Below are 17,240 nucleotides of genomic sequence, written 5' to 3' on the forward strand. Positions count from 1 at the left end.
CTCCAGGACCTGGGCTGAAGGCCCACGGGGGTGGGATGGACCCGCCAGGCTGGGACCCGAGAGAGCCGAACCCAGCTCTCAGCCGGGGTGGCGCGGTGCCTAGAGGGAGGGAGGGGCGCAATGCCGGAACGCGGAGCCTTCGAACGGCCCAGGCCGAGGCGGGCAGGGGTGGCCTAGGCCCCTGCGGAGGTCGCTGGTCGAAGGTGTCGGAGAAGGGCCCGGCTTCCGGGGCGGGGACCTGGCCTCGCCCCGCCCCGCGTTAGCCACGCCCGGGCGCCCTCAGTACGCGAGGCCGGCTGTCCCTTTGAGAATTCCGGGGCCCGCCTGGCTCCCACCGCCAGCGGGCCATGGCCGCGCAGCTACTGGAGGAGAAGCTGACCTGCGCCATCTGCCTGGGACTCTACCAGGACCCAGTGACGCTGCCCTGCGGCCACAACTTCTGCGGAGCCTGCATCCGGGACTGGTGGGATCGCTGCGGGAAGGCGTGCCCCGAGTGCCGGGAGCCCTTCCCCGACGGCGCCGAGCTGCGCCGCAACGTAGCCCTCAGTGGCGTGCTGGAGGTGGTGCACGCCGGGCCCGCCCGGGACCCCGGCCCCGACCCCGGCCCCGGCCCTGCCGCGCGCTGCCCCCGCCATGGGCGGCCAATGGAGCTCTTCTGCCGTACCGAGGGCCGCTGCGTATGCAGCGTGTGCACCGTGCACGAATGTCGCCTCCACGAGCGGGCGCTGCTGGACGCCGAGCGCCTCAAGCGCCAGGTGACGCGTCCGCCGGGAACAGGAGGGGGCCGGACCCGCCGCGGCCTGGCCACCGCAGGATGACTCCTGCGGGCCGCGCCCTGCTCTCTCCGAGCACCCGGTGGGGGAGGGGAGCCTCAACTGGAGGGGCTTCGCCCAACCTGGGAGTTGATTATAAAAATCGCGGGTCTGCCAGGCGCGGTGGCTCACGCCTGTAATCCCCGCAGTTTGGGAGCCGAGGCGGGTGGATCACGAGGTCAGGAGATCGAGACCATCCTGGCTAACACGGTGAAACCCCGTCTCTACTAAAAATACAAAAAATTAGCCGGGCGTGGTGGCGGGCGCCTGTAGTCCCAGCTACTCGGGAGGCTGAGGCAGGAGAATGGCGTGAACCCGGGAGGCGGAGCTTGCAGTGAGCCGAGATCCGGCCACTGCACTCCAGTCTGGGCGACAGAGCCAGACTCCATCTCAAAATGAAAAAAAAATATCTCGCATCTGTGCATCGGACTGGGATGTGCAGCCCGGCCAGTGCCGCAGGGTGGGTCTCAGGAGCTGCTGGATGCCTTCCGGATGAAAAAAGCCTGGGCATGAGGCAGCAGCTCCCTGCTCCGTGCCCAGGCGCTAGAGAACAGTCGTGTGTCTGCTTTAATTCGCTGTGCGGGGTGGGGGTGGAGGGGTGAGGGGGGTATGGGGGCTGTTGGTAAATGGATAGACGAGCTCCCTGCCCTTAAGAGACTTAGAATCCACTTAAGAAGTCAGTGTTCCAGTAAGGCCTGAATGTATTCTTGCAAAATGCAGTGAGGAAAGTACATAGCATGTGATAGAGGTGTCGGGGTGACCCTGCTAAACAGGCCAGGAGGAGGAAGGGGAGGCCGCCTTCAGGCTGGCATGTGAGGGCTGAGGAAGCACCAGCCGGGAGGAGAAAGACCTGGGGAAGTGCATTCTAGGCAGAGGAATCAGCCTGCTTCCCTCTCTGGGATGGGAAAGAACTGGGCACGCGGGGTGGCTAGTGGCAGATTTGTGCCACTGAGATCTGTAGGCCAGGCCCCGGGGTCAGCAGGCGCCAGATCGGGCAGGGTCCTGGGGGAGCCTGTCTCTTACTCTAGTGTCATGGGAGCCATTGTAGGCTTGGAAGCAGGGTGGCACATGATCAGATTTGGGCTTCGTGGAGACTGATCACCTGGCTGGGGGCTGAAGGGGGCAGGACGCAAGACCTGAATAGGGTAGGAGCCCAGGGCAGGAGTGCAGGGAGGCAAGGAACCATTTGGAGGGCAGGGAAAGGAGACCAGGATGGAGGAGATGAGAAACGCTGAGGGGGAGCAGTGCCTTGTGGAGGCGAAAGCAGGCCAGAGGGGACATGGGGGACAGCAGAGAGGGCAGCAAGGGAGACACCTGGGTATTCTGTCTTGAGCACGCAGGTGGCTGGGGTCTGTGTGCTGAGAGACATAGGTGGAGGGCAGAGTTTGGCCTTGGACGTATAGAGGTGACAGTCGCCAGTGGGACAAACCAGGGGACGGGTCTGTGGCACCTGGGACCCCGGCCCTGCCGCGCGCTGCCCCCGCCACGGGCAGCCGCTGGAGCTCTTCTGCCGGACCGAGAGCTGCTGCGTGTGCAGCGTGTGCACCATGCGCGAGTGTCGCCTCCACAAGCAGGCGCTGCCGCCGGGAGTGGGAGGGGGCCAGACCCACCGCAGCCTGGCCACCACCGGGTGCGGTGGCTCACACCTGTGATCCCAGCACTTTGGGAGCCGAGGCGGGCGGATCACGAGATCAGGAGATTGAGACCATCCTGGCTAACACAGTGAAACCCCGTCTCTACTAAAAATACAAAAAATTAGCTGGGCCTGGTGGCGGGCGCCTGTAGTCCCAGCTACTGGGGTGGGAGGCGGAGCTTGCAGTGAGCTCCAAAGCTCAGGAGTGGAGAGCTGGGAGTCATTAGTGCTAGGAGGGAGAGAGGGTTCCAAGCTGGAGCTCCCAGGAAGATGGGGAAGGTTGGGGGAGCGGCAGCCCTGTGTGGCACCTGGAGAGGGGTGCCAGGAAGAGAACAGGCAGGGTGCCCATGCCAATCGGAGGCTCAGTACGAGGACAGAAATGACCTTCAGCACGGCCCTTGACAAAACCCATTTCAGCAGTGAAGACAGGACGTGGAATCATCTGGGGACAGAGGAGGGCTGGAGCTAAGGCATGGGTGGAGGATGGCACAGGGACGCTGGATGGAACAAGAAGGGAAGGGGTGGCTAGGAGGCCTGATGGGCAGGGAGGGATGGGGGGGTGCACAGCTGGGAGTCAGCGAGGTGGGAGGACTGGGACAGAGGTGGCTGGAACAGGAGAGGGCAGGAAGGTGGTGGTCAGAGAAGGAAGAATGGGTGCCTAGAATGGAGATTTTAGAGCTGGTGACAGGGCCAGGGTGAGTTCACGGGAGCGCTGAGATGAGGTGAAGGAAAAGGGTTCCAGAGTGTTGCAGGACATTCCTTGTAGCTGCTGAAGCCGCCGAGTAGGATGAGACAAGATGTACTGCTCAACAGCGGGTGCAGAAGACTGAGCTAGGCATGGAAGTTTGAGTTGGAGGCCAGTAGAGGGCCATATGGAGGAAGGGAGCAGCAGGGGCAGCCAGTAGCACCAGGGGAGCCAGGATTTTGCAAGAGAGAGGGAAAGGGACATGGGGGTGCCTGTCCCTGGGGGAGGGCGGGTACCCTGGGAGAGCCTGCCTTCCTGCCTCCTGCGTTCCTGTGTTAAATGCTGGAGGCTGGGGACCTGGCGGAGCTCTGGGCTTAGGAAGATCTGAGGACGTTGACCAAATTATCAACCTCTCTGAGCCATTTCCTCCTCTGTGATGTGGGGATAGTAACAGTCCCCATCTCAGTGCATTGTGGGAAAAGCGGAAACAAGATGGTGAAGCTTTTGACCAGATGCTGGGAATGGGGCCCCCGGGACCTGCATGGTTCGTCCCGCTCTCATGAGAGCGTGGTGTTTTGATTCCCAAGGGACTCAGGGAGCATAACCGAATAAGGGTCCCTTCCTCCCCCCTCAGGCTCAAAGCTAGGGCCAGGGACTGGCCGGATCCCCAGAAGAATCTAGTTTATCCATGCAAATAACTGCCCACTTCTCAGACAGCTTTGGTGCTTTGGGTGGTCCCTGCAGTCAGCTTCTTTTTTTTTTTTTTTTTTTTTTTTTTTTTTTTTTTTTTTTTTTTTTTTTTTTGAGACGGAGTCTCGCTCTGTCACCCAGGCTGGAGTGCAGTGGCCGGATCTCAGCTCACTGCAAGCTCCGCCTCCCGGGTTCACGCCATTCTCCTGCCTCAGCCTCCCGAGTAGCTGGGACTACAGGCGCCTGCCACCTCGCCCGGCAAAGTTTTTGTATTTTTAGTAGAGACGGAGTTTCACTGTGTTAGCCAGGATGGTCTCGATCTCCTGACCTCGTGATCCGCCCGTCTCGGCCTCCCAAAGTGCTGGGATTACAGGCTTGAGCCACCGCGCCCGGCTGCAGTCAGCTTCTTAAGCCCCAAGGCCTCCTGGACCACTGACCCCTCTGCAGTGAGACAGGGACCAACAGCTTTAGTATTTGGGGTCATCCCTGCAAGGCCTCCTGAGCCAGCATTATCACTTTCATGTGTTGATGGGTAGGGGGTTAGGTCCAGAAAGGGCAGGTGCTTTGCCTCAGCTTGCTCAGCATGCAAGAGGTACAAATGGCAATGGAAGTTGGGTCCTGAGCCCAAGGCTTCTGCTCTGCTCAGGTACCACCCTGCTACAGGTTAGGAAAGACTTTGTCCGGACCCGCCGGGGCACGGCCCCTACTCTCCCTAGGTTAGAGTGAGGCCTGTGCTCCGGAGGCTGGCCTGGGTAGCGTGGGGAGGGGCTGCCTGGTGTCTGCAGGCATGGTTGGTTGTCTGAGAAAGGGTGTCACAGCCAATCCTGGCCCTCTCTTGTTGCTTGTCCCATGGGCGGCCACCACAGGCCCAGCTGAGAGCCAGCCTGGAGGTTACCCAGCAGCAGGCCACCCAGGCCGAAGGCCAGCTACTAGAGCTGCAGAAGCAAAGAAGCCAGATCCAGGTATGAGGGCTGTGCCTGCCCGCCCACCATGGCCTCACACTGCATCCTGGGGGCGGTCACCAGCTGGTCCCTGGAACACCGGGCAGCAGGGAGTGTGGCTGAGCAGGGAGCTGGGCACAGGGGTCCTGGGGAGGTTCCCAGGACCCTGCCTCCCAACATCCCTGACCCTCAGCCCAGCGGGTAGCCCTGGCCCTAGCCTGCCTTGGTATGGCACAGGGCCCTGGTCACCCTGAAGCCCCTGCTGTTCCCACCCAGAACTCAGCCTGCATCTTGGCCTCCTGGGTCTCCGGCAAGTTCAGCAGCCTGCTACAGGCCCTGGAAATGCAGCACACGGCAGCACTGAGGAGCATCGACGTGGCCAAGACGCGGGTGCTGGCACAGGCTCGAGATGAGGAGCAGCGGCTGCGGGGCCACTTGGAGGCTGTGGCTCGCCATGGCTGCAGGATCCAGGAGCTTCTGGAGCAGGTGGATGAGCAGACCTTCCTGCAGGTGCGAGGGCTCAGGCACAGGTGGGGGACTTGCTTCCCTGCCCCTTAGGCCCGGGCTTACTTGTTCTCCCTGGGGCTCAGGAATCACAGCTCCTCCAGCCCCCAGGGCCTCTTGGGCCACTGACCCCTCTGCAGTGGGATGAAGACCAACAGCTGGGCGACCTGAAGCAGTTGCTAAGCCGGCTGTGTGGCCTCCTCTTGGAAGAGGGGGGCCACCCCGGGGCACCAGCCAAGCCTGTGGACTTAGGCCCCATGGGTAAGACTGACCCCAGGCCCCCACTACTGCCCTGGGCCCAGCTGCCGCTCCCGCTGTGGGGCAGAGGGGGGTCAGGGCCCACACATCATGACCTCTCCAACCATTCTCCTAATGCTGCTTTGCCCCCTAGAGGCCCCAGGTCCCCTGGCACCGGTCCCAAGCACAGTTTGTCCACTGAGGAGGAAACTCTGGCAGAGTAAGGAGGCCATTCGTGTATGTGTGCAACTGTGTGTGCGTGTGCAAGGAGGTGCCTGTGCTGTGAACAAGTGTGTGCACACACATGTTTGTATGCACATGTGAGTGAGGGGGGCACGTGTTGTGACTGTCCTGCCGGGACATCTGAGCCTGGCCCTACCCCCTGCACACCTCGTGCACATCCACCCTGAAGCAGAGGCAGCCAGTGTTCATTGAAGGACAGAGTCTGGGGCACAGACCCGCGATTCTCCCGCTTAATACTGAGTTAATGGATCTGGGAGCCCCAGTTTTCTCAGCTGTGAACAGGGCTGATAGAGGATTCCGCCTGCGAGGTCATGGCGAGGATTAAGTGTTGTGGTGGCTGCTGGTGCTCAGCATGCCTGGCGGAGGTTTAGCAGCGGATAAATGGAGATCCAGTTGTGCTGTCTTCCCCTAGCCCACTTCTGTCCTCCTTTCTCCAACAGATTATCGCAATCTGACCTTTGATCCAATCAGCGCCAACCGTCACTTCTATCTGTCGCGCCAGGACCAGCAGGTGAAGCACTGCCGTCAGTCCCAGGGCCCAGGCAGGCCCGGCAGATTCGAGCTCTGGCAGGTGCAGTGTACCCAGAGTTTCCAGGCCGGGCACCACTACTGGGAGGTGCGCGCGTCAGACCACTCAGTGACACTGGGCGTCTCCTACCCGCAACTGTCACGGTGCAGGGTGGGGCCCCACACAGACAACATTGGCCGGGGACCCTGCTCCTGGGGGCTCTGCGTCCAGGGGGACAGCCTCCAGGCCTGGCACAACGGGCAGGCCCAGCGCCTCCCAGGGGTGTCAGGGCGGCTCCTGGGCATGGATTTGGACCTGGCCTCAGGCTGCCTCACCTTCTACAGCCTGGAGCCCCAGACCCAGCCCCTGTACACCTTCCATGCCCTCTTCAACCAGCCCCTCACCCCTGTCTTCTGGCTCCTTGAGGGTAGGACCCTGACCCTGTGCCATCAGCCAGGGGCTGTGTTCCCTCCGGGGCCCCAGGAAGGGGTGCTCAGCTGAAGAAGGCATGGGATGGAGCCCTGGCATAGCTGCCACCATGCCTGCGTGCCCAAGAGCTGCCCAGCTCCAGCTCGGAGACTGGAGGACCAGCTGTTGGCCTCTCTGTTAACTCAGAAAGAGATTGGAGGTGGGGGTAGGTGAGCATAAACCCAGAGTTCACTGTTCCAGCCTCTTTGAAGGGGACACGGTCTAGGAGGGGGATAAATGGGATGCCCTTGCCCCAAACAGAACCCAGTTCTAGGTACCGCCTGGGCCTGGGAGGCTAGAGCAGTGCCCAGGGGACTTCTGGGCTTACGGGACAGCGTGTGTGACAAAATTCAGATCCATCTGAACTTGCCTCTGGAGATGATAAGGGCCAAAGGAGCAGTTAGTGAGGGGCAGTGAGCCAGAGTAGCCCCAGGGCCGACAGATTCCTCCCTCCGTCCCGCCTGCAGCTCTCTTTAATTTTTTGTAACATTTGGATAGATGTCCGTCCTGTCTTGTAGTCTTTTTATTTTGTGCGTCCGTATAATTATATTCTATTAACAATTTTGTTTTCTGCATTTAAACATTTTTTTTTTTAGGAGATGGTCTTGCTATGTCACTCAGGCTGGTGTACAGTGGCACAATCGTGGCTCACTGCAGCCTCGAGCTCCTGAGCTCGAAGGATCCTCCCACCTCAGCTTCCGAAGTAGCTGAGATTACAGTGTTTTCTGAAGTTTTTTGACTTAACATAAGCACTTTTCACATGATTGAAAATTTTCACTGATTGCTGTAGTCATTCTAATGGCTATCAAGTTTATCCATTATTGGACATTTAATTTGCTTTCTTTTTAGCTATACAAACATCGATGTGTTTTTTTTGAGACAGGGTCTCCCTCTGTCACCCAGGCTGGTGTGCAGGGGTGCCATCATGGGCTCATGGGATTCTCCTACCTCAGCCTCCTGAGTAGCTGGAATTATAGGTGTGCGCCACCACGCCTGGCTTATGATGAATATTTCTGCGCAGGATGCTTGGCCGCATTTATGGTCATGTATGTAGGCTGTTACCTCAAGTGAGTCACTCAGGGAACAATGAGCACTTGAAGATTTTTTTATTCAAAAGACCACAGTGAGGCCACCTTGAGTCCGGCCGACTAAGGCCCCTCAACCCTGTCACCAAGCAGCGCGTGACACTGGCAGGACCTCCGTCTCCAGCATCCCACCCCTGGGTGTGGGACTTTGGGGCAGCCGTGTGTGCAGGTGCCGGCGCAGGCTAGCTCCTCTTGGCTTGGTGTGGTGTTTGCCATTACAGAACATGCTGCCACGAAGAGCCCTGGGCATGATTTTGCTTGTACTTCCGGAAGTGGGGTTGCTGGGTCATCGGGTAGATGTAATTTGTTTTACTTGAAATGTTCCACTTCTTGTTCTGGGAGGTGGTTCCAAGGGTGTCTGCTTTTGGCCAGACGTGGCGGCTCACGCTTGTAATCCCAGCACTTTGGGAGGCCGAGGCGGGCGGATCACAAGGTCAGGAGTTCGAGTTCAGCCTGGCCAACATGGCAAAACCCCGTCTCTACTAAAAATAGCAAAAATTAGCCGGGCGTGGTGGTGTGCGCCTGTAATCCCTTCTGGGGAGGCTGAGGCAGGAGAATTGCTTGAACCCGGGAGGTGAGGTTGCAGTGAACCGAGATTGCACCACTGCACTACAGCCTGGGTGACAGAGCGAGACTCCATCTGAAAAAAAAAAAAAAAAGGGGAGGGGTGTCTGCTTTTGTAACTTTAAAAACTGGACATCTGTGTTATATGTACTCATGGATAAATATTTCACAATAAAAAATTTTTAAAGGATAATACATGTAATATACATACCCCAATATATATAATGTTTTTATATTTGTTAAAAAAACAAAACAAAACCTCCCACGACAACCCCATCCCAATCACTGCCGCCATTGCAGCCTCCATCTTGTGTCCCTGCTCCTAGCCTGTGGCTGTTTGTTCAAGAGCAGGGCAGGGACTTGGATTGGCACAGCCCAGGTAAGGCCTTTCCAGGAAGATCCTCAGATGGGAGCTCCCCAGACATGGGGAGGGAATCTGACATGTGGAGCCCCACAGCCAGGAGGCAGGCAGGACCTTGCTGGCCGGCTAGGGGCAACAGTGGGAGCTGAAAGCCCAGCCAGGCAGTATTGGCCTGGCCAGATAGCCATCATTGCTGTCCCCCCCTCATACTCCCTCCTAATCCAAGGCTGCAGCAGAAGCTTCCAGAGGGCTGAGCCGCGCTCTGAGAGGGGCAGAGCGAGGAAGAGTGGCCCCCTGTCTGCTTCTGAGGTGGGAGGTGTTTGGGGTCATTTATTATATGAAATTCTTCTTCCTATTGGGTGGTGGTTCTTTCTATATTCTGTGGGCGTGTTCTGTATTATAAATATTGACCCCTTTTTCTTTCTTTCTTTCTTTTTGAGACGGAGTCTCGCTCTGTCCCCCAGGCTGGAGTGCAGTGGCGCGATCTCAGCTCACGGCAACCTCCACCTCCCGGGTTCAAGTGATCTTCCTGCCTCAGCCTCCTGAGTAGCTGGGATTATAGGTGCACGCCACCACGCCCAACTAATTTTTGTATTTTTAGTAAAGTTGGGGTTTCACCATGTTGGTCAGGCTGGTCTCAAACTCTGGACCTCATGATCCACCTGCCTCGGCCTCCCAAAGTGCTGGGATTACAGGCAGGAGTCACCATGTCCAGCCCCGCCTTTTTTTTCTAATGGACAGCCTCCCGAGCCAATGTAGGCTCAGAGACTCCCACTCTTTATTTCTTTTTCATTTTTGTTTGTTTGTTTGTTTTGTTTTGTTTTTTGAGACGGAGCCTTACTCTGTCACCCAGGCTAGAGTGCAGTGGTACAGTCTTGGCTCACTGCAACCTCTGCCTCCCGGGTTTCAGTGATTCTCCTGCCTCAGCCTCCAGAATAGCTAGGACTACAGGCACCCACCTGTAATGCCCAGCTACTTTGTTTTTTGTTTTGTTTTTGAGACAGAGTTGCACTCTGTTGCCCAGGCTGGAGTGCAGTGGAGCGATCTCAGCTCAGTGCAACCTCTGCCTTCCACATTCAAGTGATTCTCCTGCCTCAGCCTCCCAAGTAGCTTGGATTATAGGCGCCCACCACCACACCCAGCTAGTTTTTGTATTTTTAGTGGAGTCATGGTTTCACCAGTTTGGCCAGGCTGGTCTCAAACTGCTGACCTCATGTCATCTGCCCGCCTGAGCCTCCCAAAGGGATCTACGCCTGGTATTGCAGGCATGAGCCATTGCTTTTTTTTTTTCTTTTTTCTTTCTTTTTTTTTTTTTTTTTAAAGAGATGGGGCCTCACTCTGTCACCCAGGCTGCAGTGCAAGGGCAGGATACAACCTCCGCCTCCTGGGCTCAAGTGATCCTCCTCCTGCCTCAGCCTCCTGAGTAGCTGGAACTACAGTCGCATACCACTTCGCCCAGCTAATTTTTTAATTTTTTTGTTGAGAACGGTTCTCACTGTGTTGCCCAGGCTGGTCCTGAACTCCTGGCTTCAAGCGATCCATGCTCAGCCAGCCTAACTTATTCTGAGAGAACTCTCCATGTCCTCTCCAGGAAAATGCACACTGGTATCGAGGGAAAAGGCAGCACAGAGTTGGGATGTGACATTTGGAAAGGGGACACGTTTGATTAGCTTGTGGGTGTTTCCAGCATGTCTGGCCCACCCACCAGACCCCCTTACAGATTCTGGGCTTCAGTTATGCACAATCAGGTGGATGGTCACCCAGAGACAGAACAAGGGCAGGAGACATTGTGAAAGACAGGGACCTCAAGGGCCAGCAGGATTGGAGGGAGTTGGATGGGAGGCCAGAGAGGTGTATTAGTCTGTTTTCGTGCTGCTAATAAAGATGTACCTGAGACTGGGCAATTTATAAAGGAAAACGGTGTGGTTTTTTTTTGTTTTTTTGTTTTTTTTTTTTTTTTTAACGGAGTTGCACTCTGTTGCCCAGGCTGGAGTGCAGTGGCGCGATCTTGGCTCACTGCCAGCTCCAGCTCCCAGGTTCATGCCATTCTCCTGCCTCAGCCTCTGAGTAGCTGGGACTACAGGCGCCCGCCACCACATCCGGCTAATTTTTTGTAATTTTAGTAGAGACGGGGTTTCACCGTGTTAGCCAGGATGATCTTTTTTTTTTTTTTTCTTTTTTTTGAGACGGGGTCTCGCTCTGTCACCCAGGCTGGAGTGCAGTGGTGTGATCTCAGCTCACTGCAAGCTCCGCCTCCCGGGTTCACGCCATTCTCCTGCCTCAGCCTCCCGAGTAGCTGGGACTACAGGCGCCCGCCACCTCGCCCGGCTAGTTTTTTGTATTTTTTAGTAGAGACGGGGTTTCACCGTGTTAGCCAGGATGGTCTCGATCTCCTGACCTTGTGATCCACCCGTCTCGGCCTCCCAAAGTGCTGGGATTACAGGCTTGAGCCACCGCGCCCGGCCTAGCCAGGATGATCTTGATCTCCTGACCTCGTGATCCGCCCGCCTCAGCCTCCCAAAGTGCTGGGATTACAGGCGTAAGCCACTGTGCCTGGCCTATTTATTATTTTTTGAGATGGAGTCTCACTCTGTCACCCAGGCTGGAGTGCAGTGGCCCAGTCTCGGCTCACTGCAACCTCTGCCTCCTGGGTTCAAGCAATTCTCCTGCCTCAGCATCCTGAGTAGCTGGGACTACAGACATCACTACCACGCCCAGCTAATTTTTGTATTTTTAGTAGACATAGGGTTTTGCCATGTTGGCCGGGCTGGTCTCAAATTCCCAGTCTCAGATGAGCCACCGCACCTGCCCTGTTTACTTTTTAAGTAATATAAATATATTAATTTGACATTCATACAAACCAACTGTTTAAAAATACATAAAAAGCCGGGCGCGGTGGCTCACGCCTGTAATCCCAGCACTTTGGGAGGCTGAGGTAGGTGGATCACGAGGTCAGGAGATCGAGACCATCCTGGCTAACACGGTGAAACCCCCTCTCTACTAAAAATACAAAAAATTAGCCGGGCGTGGTGGCAGGCGCCTGTAGTCCCAGCTACTCGGGAGGCTGAGGCAGGAGACAGGTGTGAACCAGGGAGGCAGAGCTTGCAGTGAGCCGAGATCACGCCACTACACTCCAGCCTGGGCAACAGAGCGAGACTCTGTCTCAAAAAATAAATAAATAAATAAAAATTTTAAAAACTTGTTCCGAGACAGTGAGGAAAAAAGACAATGAAACAAACAAACAAAACAAACAAAAAAGCTTTTTAACCAAAAAACAAAACAAAAAAGTACATCAAAAGCATAAAGAAGTCCAGGTGCAGTGGCTCATGCCTGTAGTCCCAGCAATTTGGGAGACCAGATCACCTGAGGTCAGGAGTTCAAGACCAGCCTGGCCAACATGGTGAAGCCCCCTTTCTACTAAAAATACAAAAACTAGTTGGGCATGGTAGTGCATGCCTATAGTCCCAGCTGCTCCGGAGGCTAAGGCACGAGGATGGCTTGAACCCAGGAGGCAGGTGTTGCAGTGAGCCGAGATCGAGCCAGCGCACTCCAGCCTGGGAGAAAGAGTGAGACTCTGTCTCAAAAAAAAAAAAAAAAAAAAAAAAAAAACCGGCCAGGCGCGGTGGCTCAAGCCTGTAATCCCAGCACTTTGGGAGGCCGAGACGGGCGGATCACGAGGTCACAAGATCAAGACCATCCTAGCTAACATGGTGAAACCCCGTCTCTACTAAAAAAATACAAAAAACTAGCCGGGTGAGGTGGCGGGCGCCTGTAGTCCCAGCTACTCCGGAGGCTGAGGCAGGCGAATGGCGTGAACCCGGGAGGCGGAGCTTGCAGTGAGCTGAGATCTGGCCACTGCACTCCAGCCTGGGCGACAGAGCAAGACTGCGTCTCAAAAAAAAAAAAAAAAAAAAAAAAACATACAGAAAAGGAAGTGCTCTTAGGGACATGGTGTTTGGATCCCCTTTCAATAATTTTCAGAGACACAAGTAAAGCTAGAAATAGTTTTTTAATTACTCTCATCACCAGATTGCTTTTTGCTTTTTTTTCCCAGAGACAGGCTCTTAATATGTTGCCCAGGCTGGTCTCCAACTCCTGAGCTGGAGTCCTCGTGCCTTGGCTCCCAAAGGATTGGGATTATAGGCGTGAGCCACCACACCCAGCCACTTGTTTTTATTTGATTTTTTTTCTTTTTTTTTCTCAAGCAGTACTAAGGTCAGATAGTCATATGTGAAATTTATAATTATTCAAGCTGCAACCTATTGAGCTTAAATTCTGCTTCCTCTGCAGGACGAGTTACGTGACCTCTGGCAAGACATGGTACCTGTCGGAATTCCTGTTGCCGTCCTTTAGGATGGGGTCCTTGGATGGACAGAATGAGGACAGGTGTGAACGTGCTGAGCTCACATGGTGCCAGTTACCCTTGCCCTTGGCTCTTAGACAATTCATTTTGAAGGGAACTAATACATTGGGCAAACAACTTTAAAACTTTGGAAATGGAAATGAAATAGATGCCAGACTGGGCACAGTGGCTCACATCTGTAACTCTAGCACTTTGAGAGGCCGAGGCAGGCAGATCACCTAGGGTCAGGGGTTTGAGACCAGCCTGGCCAACATGGTGAAACCCCATCACTACTAAAAAATACAAAATTTAGCCGGGCGTGGTGATGCATGTCTGTAATCCCAGCTACTTGGGAGGCTGAGGCAGGAGAATCGCTTGAACCCGGGAGGTGGAGGTTGCAGTGAGCTGAGATTGTGCCACTGCACTCCAGCCTGGGCAACAGAGTGAGACTCCATTTCAAAAAAAAACAGAAAAGAAAAGAAATCTCTAGATGCCACCACACTGACAAACCACATCTCTGTGCTTTCCTCCTGGGGGGCAGATCTTTTCAAGCAGGGAGGATAGCAGTCTGTGGGTGGGGAGCAGAGGGTTGGCTGGGACCCAACCGGAAAGGCACCCTCTCCTCCAGAACCAGGCAGGTTTATGGCCTCAGCAAACCCAGGCAGCCTGGGCCTCCCAACCGCTCCTGGGGCTTGGCAGACAAGTGACAGTCCTGATCAAGTGCTCTTGAGAAACCAACGTATGGAACTCATTACCCACCTTCCTGCCAAATCAGGCACACCCAGGCCGGCTCCCTCTGCTACTCCCTCTGCCTGGAAGGTCTTTTCCCACCCCAGCCTCTGCCTGCCCGAGTCCTAGCAGTCTGTGAAAGCCCAGCTCAAATGCCACTTCCACAGTTCCCCCAGCCTTTCCCATGGAGCCCCCGGGAGCAGATTGCACTGCTCTTTTGGCACTTGGAGTTGCAACAGTCTGAATGTGTGTGTACCCTCAGAAGTGATGTGTTGAGATCCTCATCCCTAAGGTGATGGTCCAAGGAGGTGGGGTCTTCAGGTGGGTGAAGCCTCATTCATGGGATGAGTGCCCTTGTCCGAGGGGCCCCAGAGGCTCTCTGGCTGTCTCTTGGCCATGTGAGGACACAGTGGGAAGGCAGCCATCTACAACCCAGGAAGTGGCTCTCACTGGAACCCTGACTGTGCTGTCACCGTGATCGCAGACCTCCAGCCTCCAGAACTGTGAGGGGTGTCTGTTGTGTATAAACCACCCAGTCTCTGGTGTTCTGAGATAGCAGCCAAGACACACTAAGACAGGGGTTACTGAATGCCTGGAGAGCCAGCTCCCTCCCCAAGAGACTGGGTCCCTCCTTCTTTCTTTCTTTCTTTTCTTTTTTTTTTTTTTTTTTTTTGAGATGGAGTCTCGCTCTGTCGCCCAGGCTGGAGTGCAGTGGCACAACCTCTGCTTCCCGGGTTCAAGCAATTCTCCTGCCTCAGCCTCCCAAGTAGCTGGGAATACAGGTGCACGCACCACCATGGCCGGCTAATTTTTTTGTATTTTTAGTAGAGATGGGGTTTTGCCATGTTGGCCAGGCTGGTCTGGAACTCGTGACCTCAAGTGATCGCCCACCTCGGCCTCCCAAAGTCCTGGGATTCCAGGCGGGAGCCACCGCGCCCGGCTCATTTGTGCTCTTTTTCTTGTGTTTTCTCCTCTTTAGCTCTGAACTCATTAAGTTCCTTCTGAACATTTCTAGCCTGGTCTCAGGGGACCTGAGAGCATCTTCCCATCCCCCAAGCCCAGAGAGCTGGGGAAACAGAGGCAGGAATGCAGACCTGATGGGAGAGGTGGACAAGGGTTTGGGATGGCCGCGGCAGTGTGTGCTGAGGTTTAGGGAAGGGCCAGGGTCCCGGAACACAGAGAAGGCCAGGAACACCAGGGGACACGCATGACCTCTAGCACATTTGAGCCTGGGCCTCTCTCCAACCTTTCCTTATGTGCTGTTATAGGTTGAATCATGTTCCCTGAAAAAGACTTATTCAGATCCTAACCCCCAGGACCTGTGGCTGTGACCTTATTTGGAAATAAGAGTATTTGTAGATATGAGCGAGTTAAGATGAGGGCATACTGGAGTAGAATATGCCCTCATCCAACGACTGGTGTCCTTACAAGAAGAGGAAATTGGCACCGGGCTCAGTGGCTCACGCCTGTAATCCTAGCACTTTGGGAGGCTGAGGCAGGCAGACTGCTTAAGCCCAGGGGTTTGAGTGAGCAACAGAGCAAGAGTCTCTCAAAAAAAAAAAAAAAAAAAAAAAAAAAAAAAAAAAAAAAAGAGAGAGAAGAGGACACGAACACAGACACAGAGAAAAGGCAAATGACAACTGAGACTGATATTAGAGCGCATCTTACAGCTGAGAGCCAAGGAACGCCAAGAACTGCCAGCCAGTACCAGAAGCTGGGACAGATGCCCAGGACAGAGTCTCTCTCAGATCCTGCAGAAGGAAGCCACGCTGCAGCACCTTACTGAAAGCATTTCTTTCTATTCCAAATGGAGACAATACACCACAGTGGTATGAGCAGTTACCTGTGACTTTGTCACTAACCGAAATTACAGGTATCTCCGGGTGCAGTGGCTCATGTCTGTAATCCCAGCACTTTGGGAGGCTGAGGCGGGCAGATCACTTGAGGTCAGGAGTTCGAGACCAGCCTGGCCAACATGGTGAAACCCCATCTCTACTAAAAATACAAAAAAAATTAGCCAGGCAAGGTAGCATTTAATTTTTTTTTTTTTTTTTTTTTTTTTTTTTTGAGATGCTCTGTCACCCAGGCTGGAGTGCAGTGGCGTGAACTCTCACTGCAACCTCTACCTCCCAGATTCAAGCGATTCTCCTGCCTCAGCCTCCCGAGTAGCTGGGATTACAGGTGCCCACTATCTTGCCTGTCTAATATGGTGAAACCCCATCTCTGCTAAAAATACAAAAATTAGCTGGGTGTGGTGGCGGGTGCCTGTAATACCAGATACTTGGGAGGCTGAGGCACGAGAATGACTTGAACCCGGGAGGTGGAGGTTGCAGTGAGCCGAAGTCGTGCCACTGTACTGCCAGTTGGGTCTCAAACTCCTGACCTTAAGTGATCCGCCTGCCTCAGCCTCCCAAAGTGCTGGGATTACAGGTGTGAGCCACCATACCCAGCCCCACTGTAGTCTTGACCTGCCCAGGGTCAAGTGATCCTACCACTTCAGCCTCCCAAGTAGCTGGGACCACAGCCTACTGCACTCAGCTATTTTTTTGTTTGTTTGTTTGTTTTGTTTTTGTAGAGACGGAGTCTGCCTATGTTGCTCAGGCTGGTCTCGAACTCCTGGACTCAAGTGATCCTCCCACCTTAATCTCCCCAAGTGCTGGAATTACAGGCATGAGCCCCTGCACCCAGCCTGACATCACTGTTGATGTTGACCTTGATCACCTGGCTGAGCTACTGTGTCAGGTTTCTCAGCTGTGAAGCTTTGGCTCCCTTTAGAAGAGTCGCTCTGCACAGCCCACAGGAGTGGGAAGTTAAGTTCCTCCTCACAGTCGCTACAAAAATAATTTGGGCCCGGGAGTGGTGGCTCACGCCTGTAATCCCAGCACTTTGGGAGGCCGAGGTGGGTGGATCACCTGAAGTCAGCAGTTGGAGACCAGCTTGGCCAACATGGTGAAACCCCATCTCTACTAAAACTACAAAAATTAGCCGAGTGTGGTGGTGGGCGCGCATAATCCCAGCTACTCGAGAGGCTGAGGAAGGAGAATCGCTTGAACCCAGGAGGCACAGGTTGCAGTGAGCTGAGATTGTGCCACTGCACTCCAGCCTGGGCGACAAAAGCGAAATTCCATCTAAAAAAATAAAAATAGGCCGGGCGCGGTGGCTCACGCCTGTAATCCCAGCACTTTGGAAGGCCGAGGCGGGCGGATCACAAGGTCAGCAGATTGAGACCATGGTGAAACCCCGTCTCTACTAAAAATAGAAAAAAAAAAATTAGCCGGGCGCAGTGGCGGGCGCCTGTAGTCCCAGCTACTCGGGAGGCTGAGGCCGGAGAATGGCGTGAACCCAGGAGGCGGAGCTTGCAGTGAGCCGAGATTGCACCACTGCACTCCAGCCTGGGCGACAGAGCGAGACTCCGTCTCAAAAAAAAATAATAATAAA

General features: G+C 54.9%; 3 protein-coding genes across 4 annotated transcripts in view; 1 reads left to right on the forward strand and 2 right to left on the reverse strand.

The window, feature by feature from the left end:
• Positions 1-17,240, reverse strand: part of UBALD2 (UBA like domain containing 2) — a 468,792-nt gene that overhangs the window by 395,632 nt on the left and 55,920 nt on the right. The gene's annotated exons all lie outside the window — the stretch shown is intronic.
• The window catches only part of LOC126939213 (CST complex subunit TEN1), a 224,897-nt gene that overhangs the window by 119,181 nt on the left and 88,476 nt on the right, over positions 1-17,240 (reverse strand). The window lies entirely within an intron of this gene.
• Positions 262-8,563, forward strand: TRIM65 (tripartite motif containing 65). 2 transcript variants are annotated; one of them, XM_050764304.1, is made up of 6 exons: positions 262-755; positions 4,687-4,782; positions 5,038-5,271; positions 5,352-5,526; positions 5,657-5,722; positions 6,186-8,563. In XM_050764304.1, the coding sequence occupies exons 1-6, from the start codon at positions 348-350 to the stop codon at positions 6,752-6,754; spliced, it is 1,548 nt and encodes a 515-aa protein (XP_050620261.1). In that variant the 5' UTR covers positions 262-347; the 3' UTR covers positions 6,755-8,563. The 2 variants fall into 2 exon arrangements, with proteins under 2 accessions (XP_050620261.1, XP_050620262.1); XM_050764305.1 differs by lacking the exon at positions 5,657-5,722.

The sequence above is a fragment of the Macaca thibetana genome, chromosome 16, assembly GCF_024542745.1.
Source record: "Macaca thibetana thibetana isolate TM-01 chromosome 16, ASM2454274v1, whole genome shotgun sequence".
NCBI classification, from domain to species: Eukaryota; Metazoa; Chordata; class Mammalia; order Primates; family Cercopithecidae; genus Macaca; species Macaca thibetana.

What these genes read in the sequence shown, in the direction of transcription:
- TRIM65 (XM_050764304.1), top strand. Translation starts at nt 348, where the DNA reads ATGGCCGCGCAGCTACTGGAGGAGAAGCTGACCTGCGCCATCTGCCTG. An exon ending in AGCAAAGAAGCCAGATCCAG is followed by an intron (nt 4,783 to 5,037) that starts GTATGAGGGCTG and finishes GTTCCCACCCAG; the next exon opens with AACTCAGCCTGCATCTTGGC. An exon ending in GAGGAGGAAACTCTGGCAGA is followed by an intron (nt 5,723 to 6,185) that starts GTAAGGAGGCCA and finishes TTTCTCCAACAG; the next exon opens with ATTATCGCAATCTGACCTTT.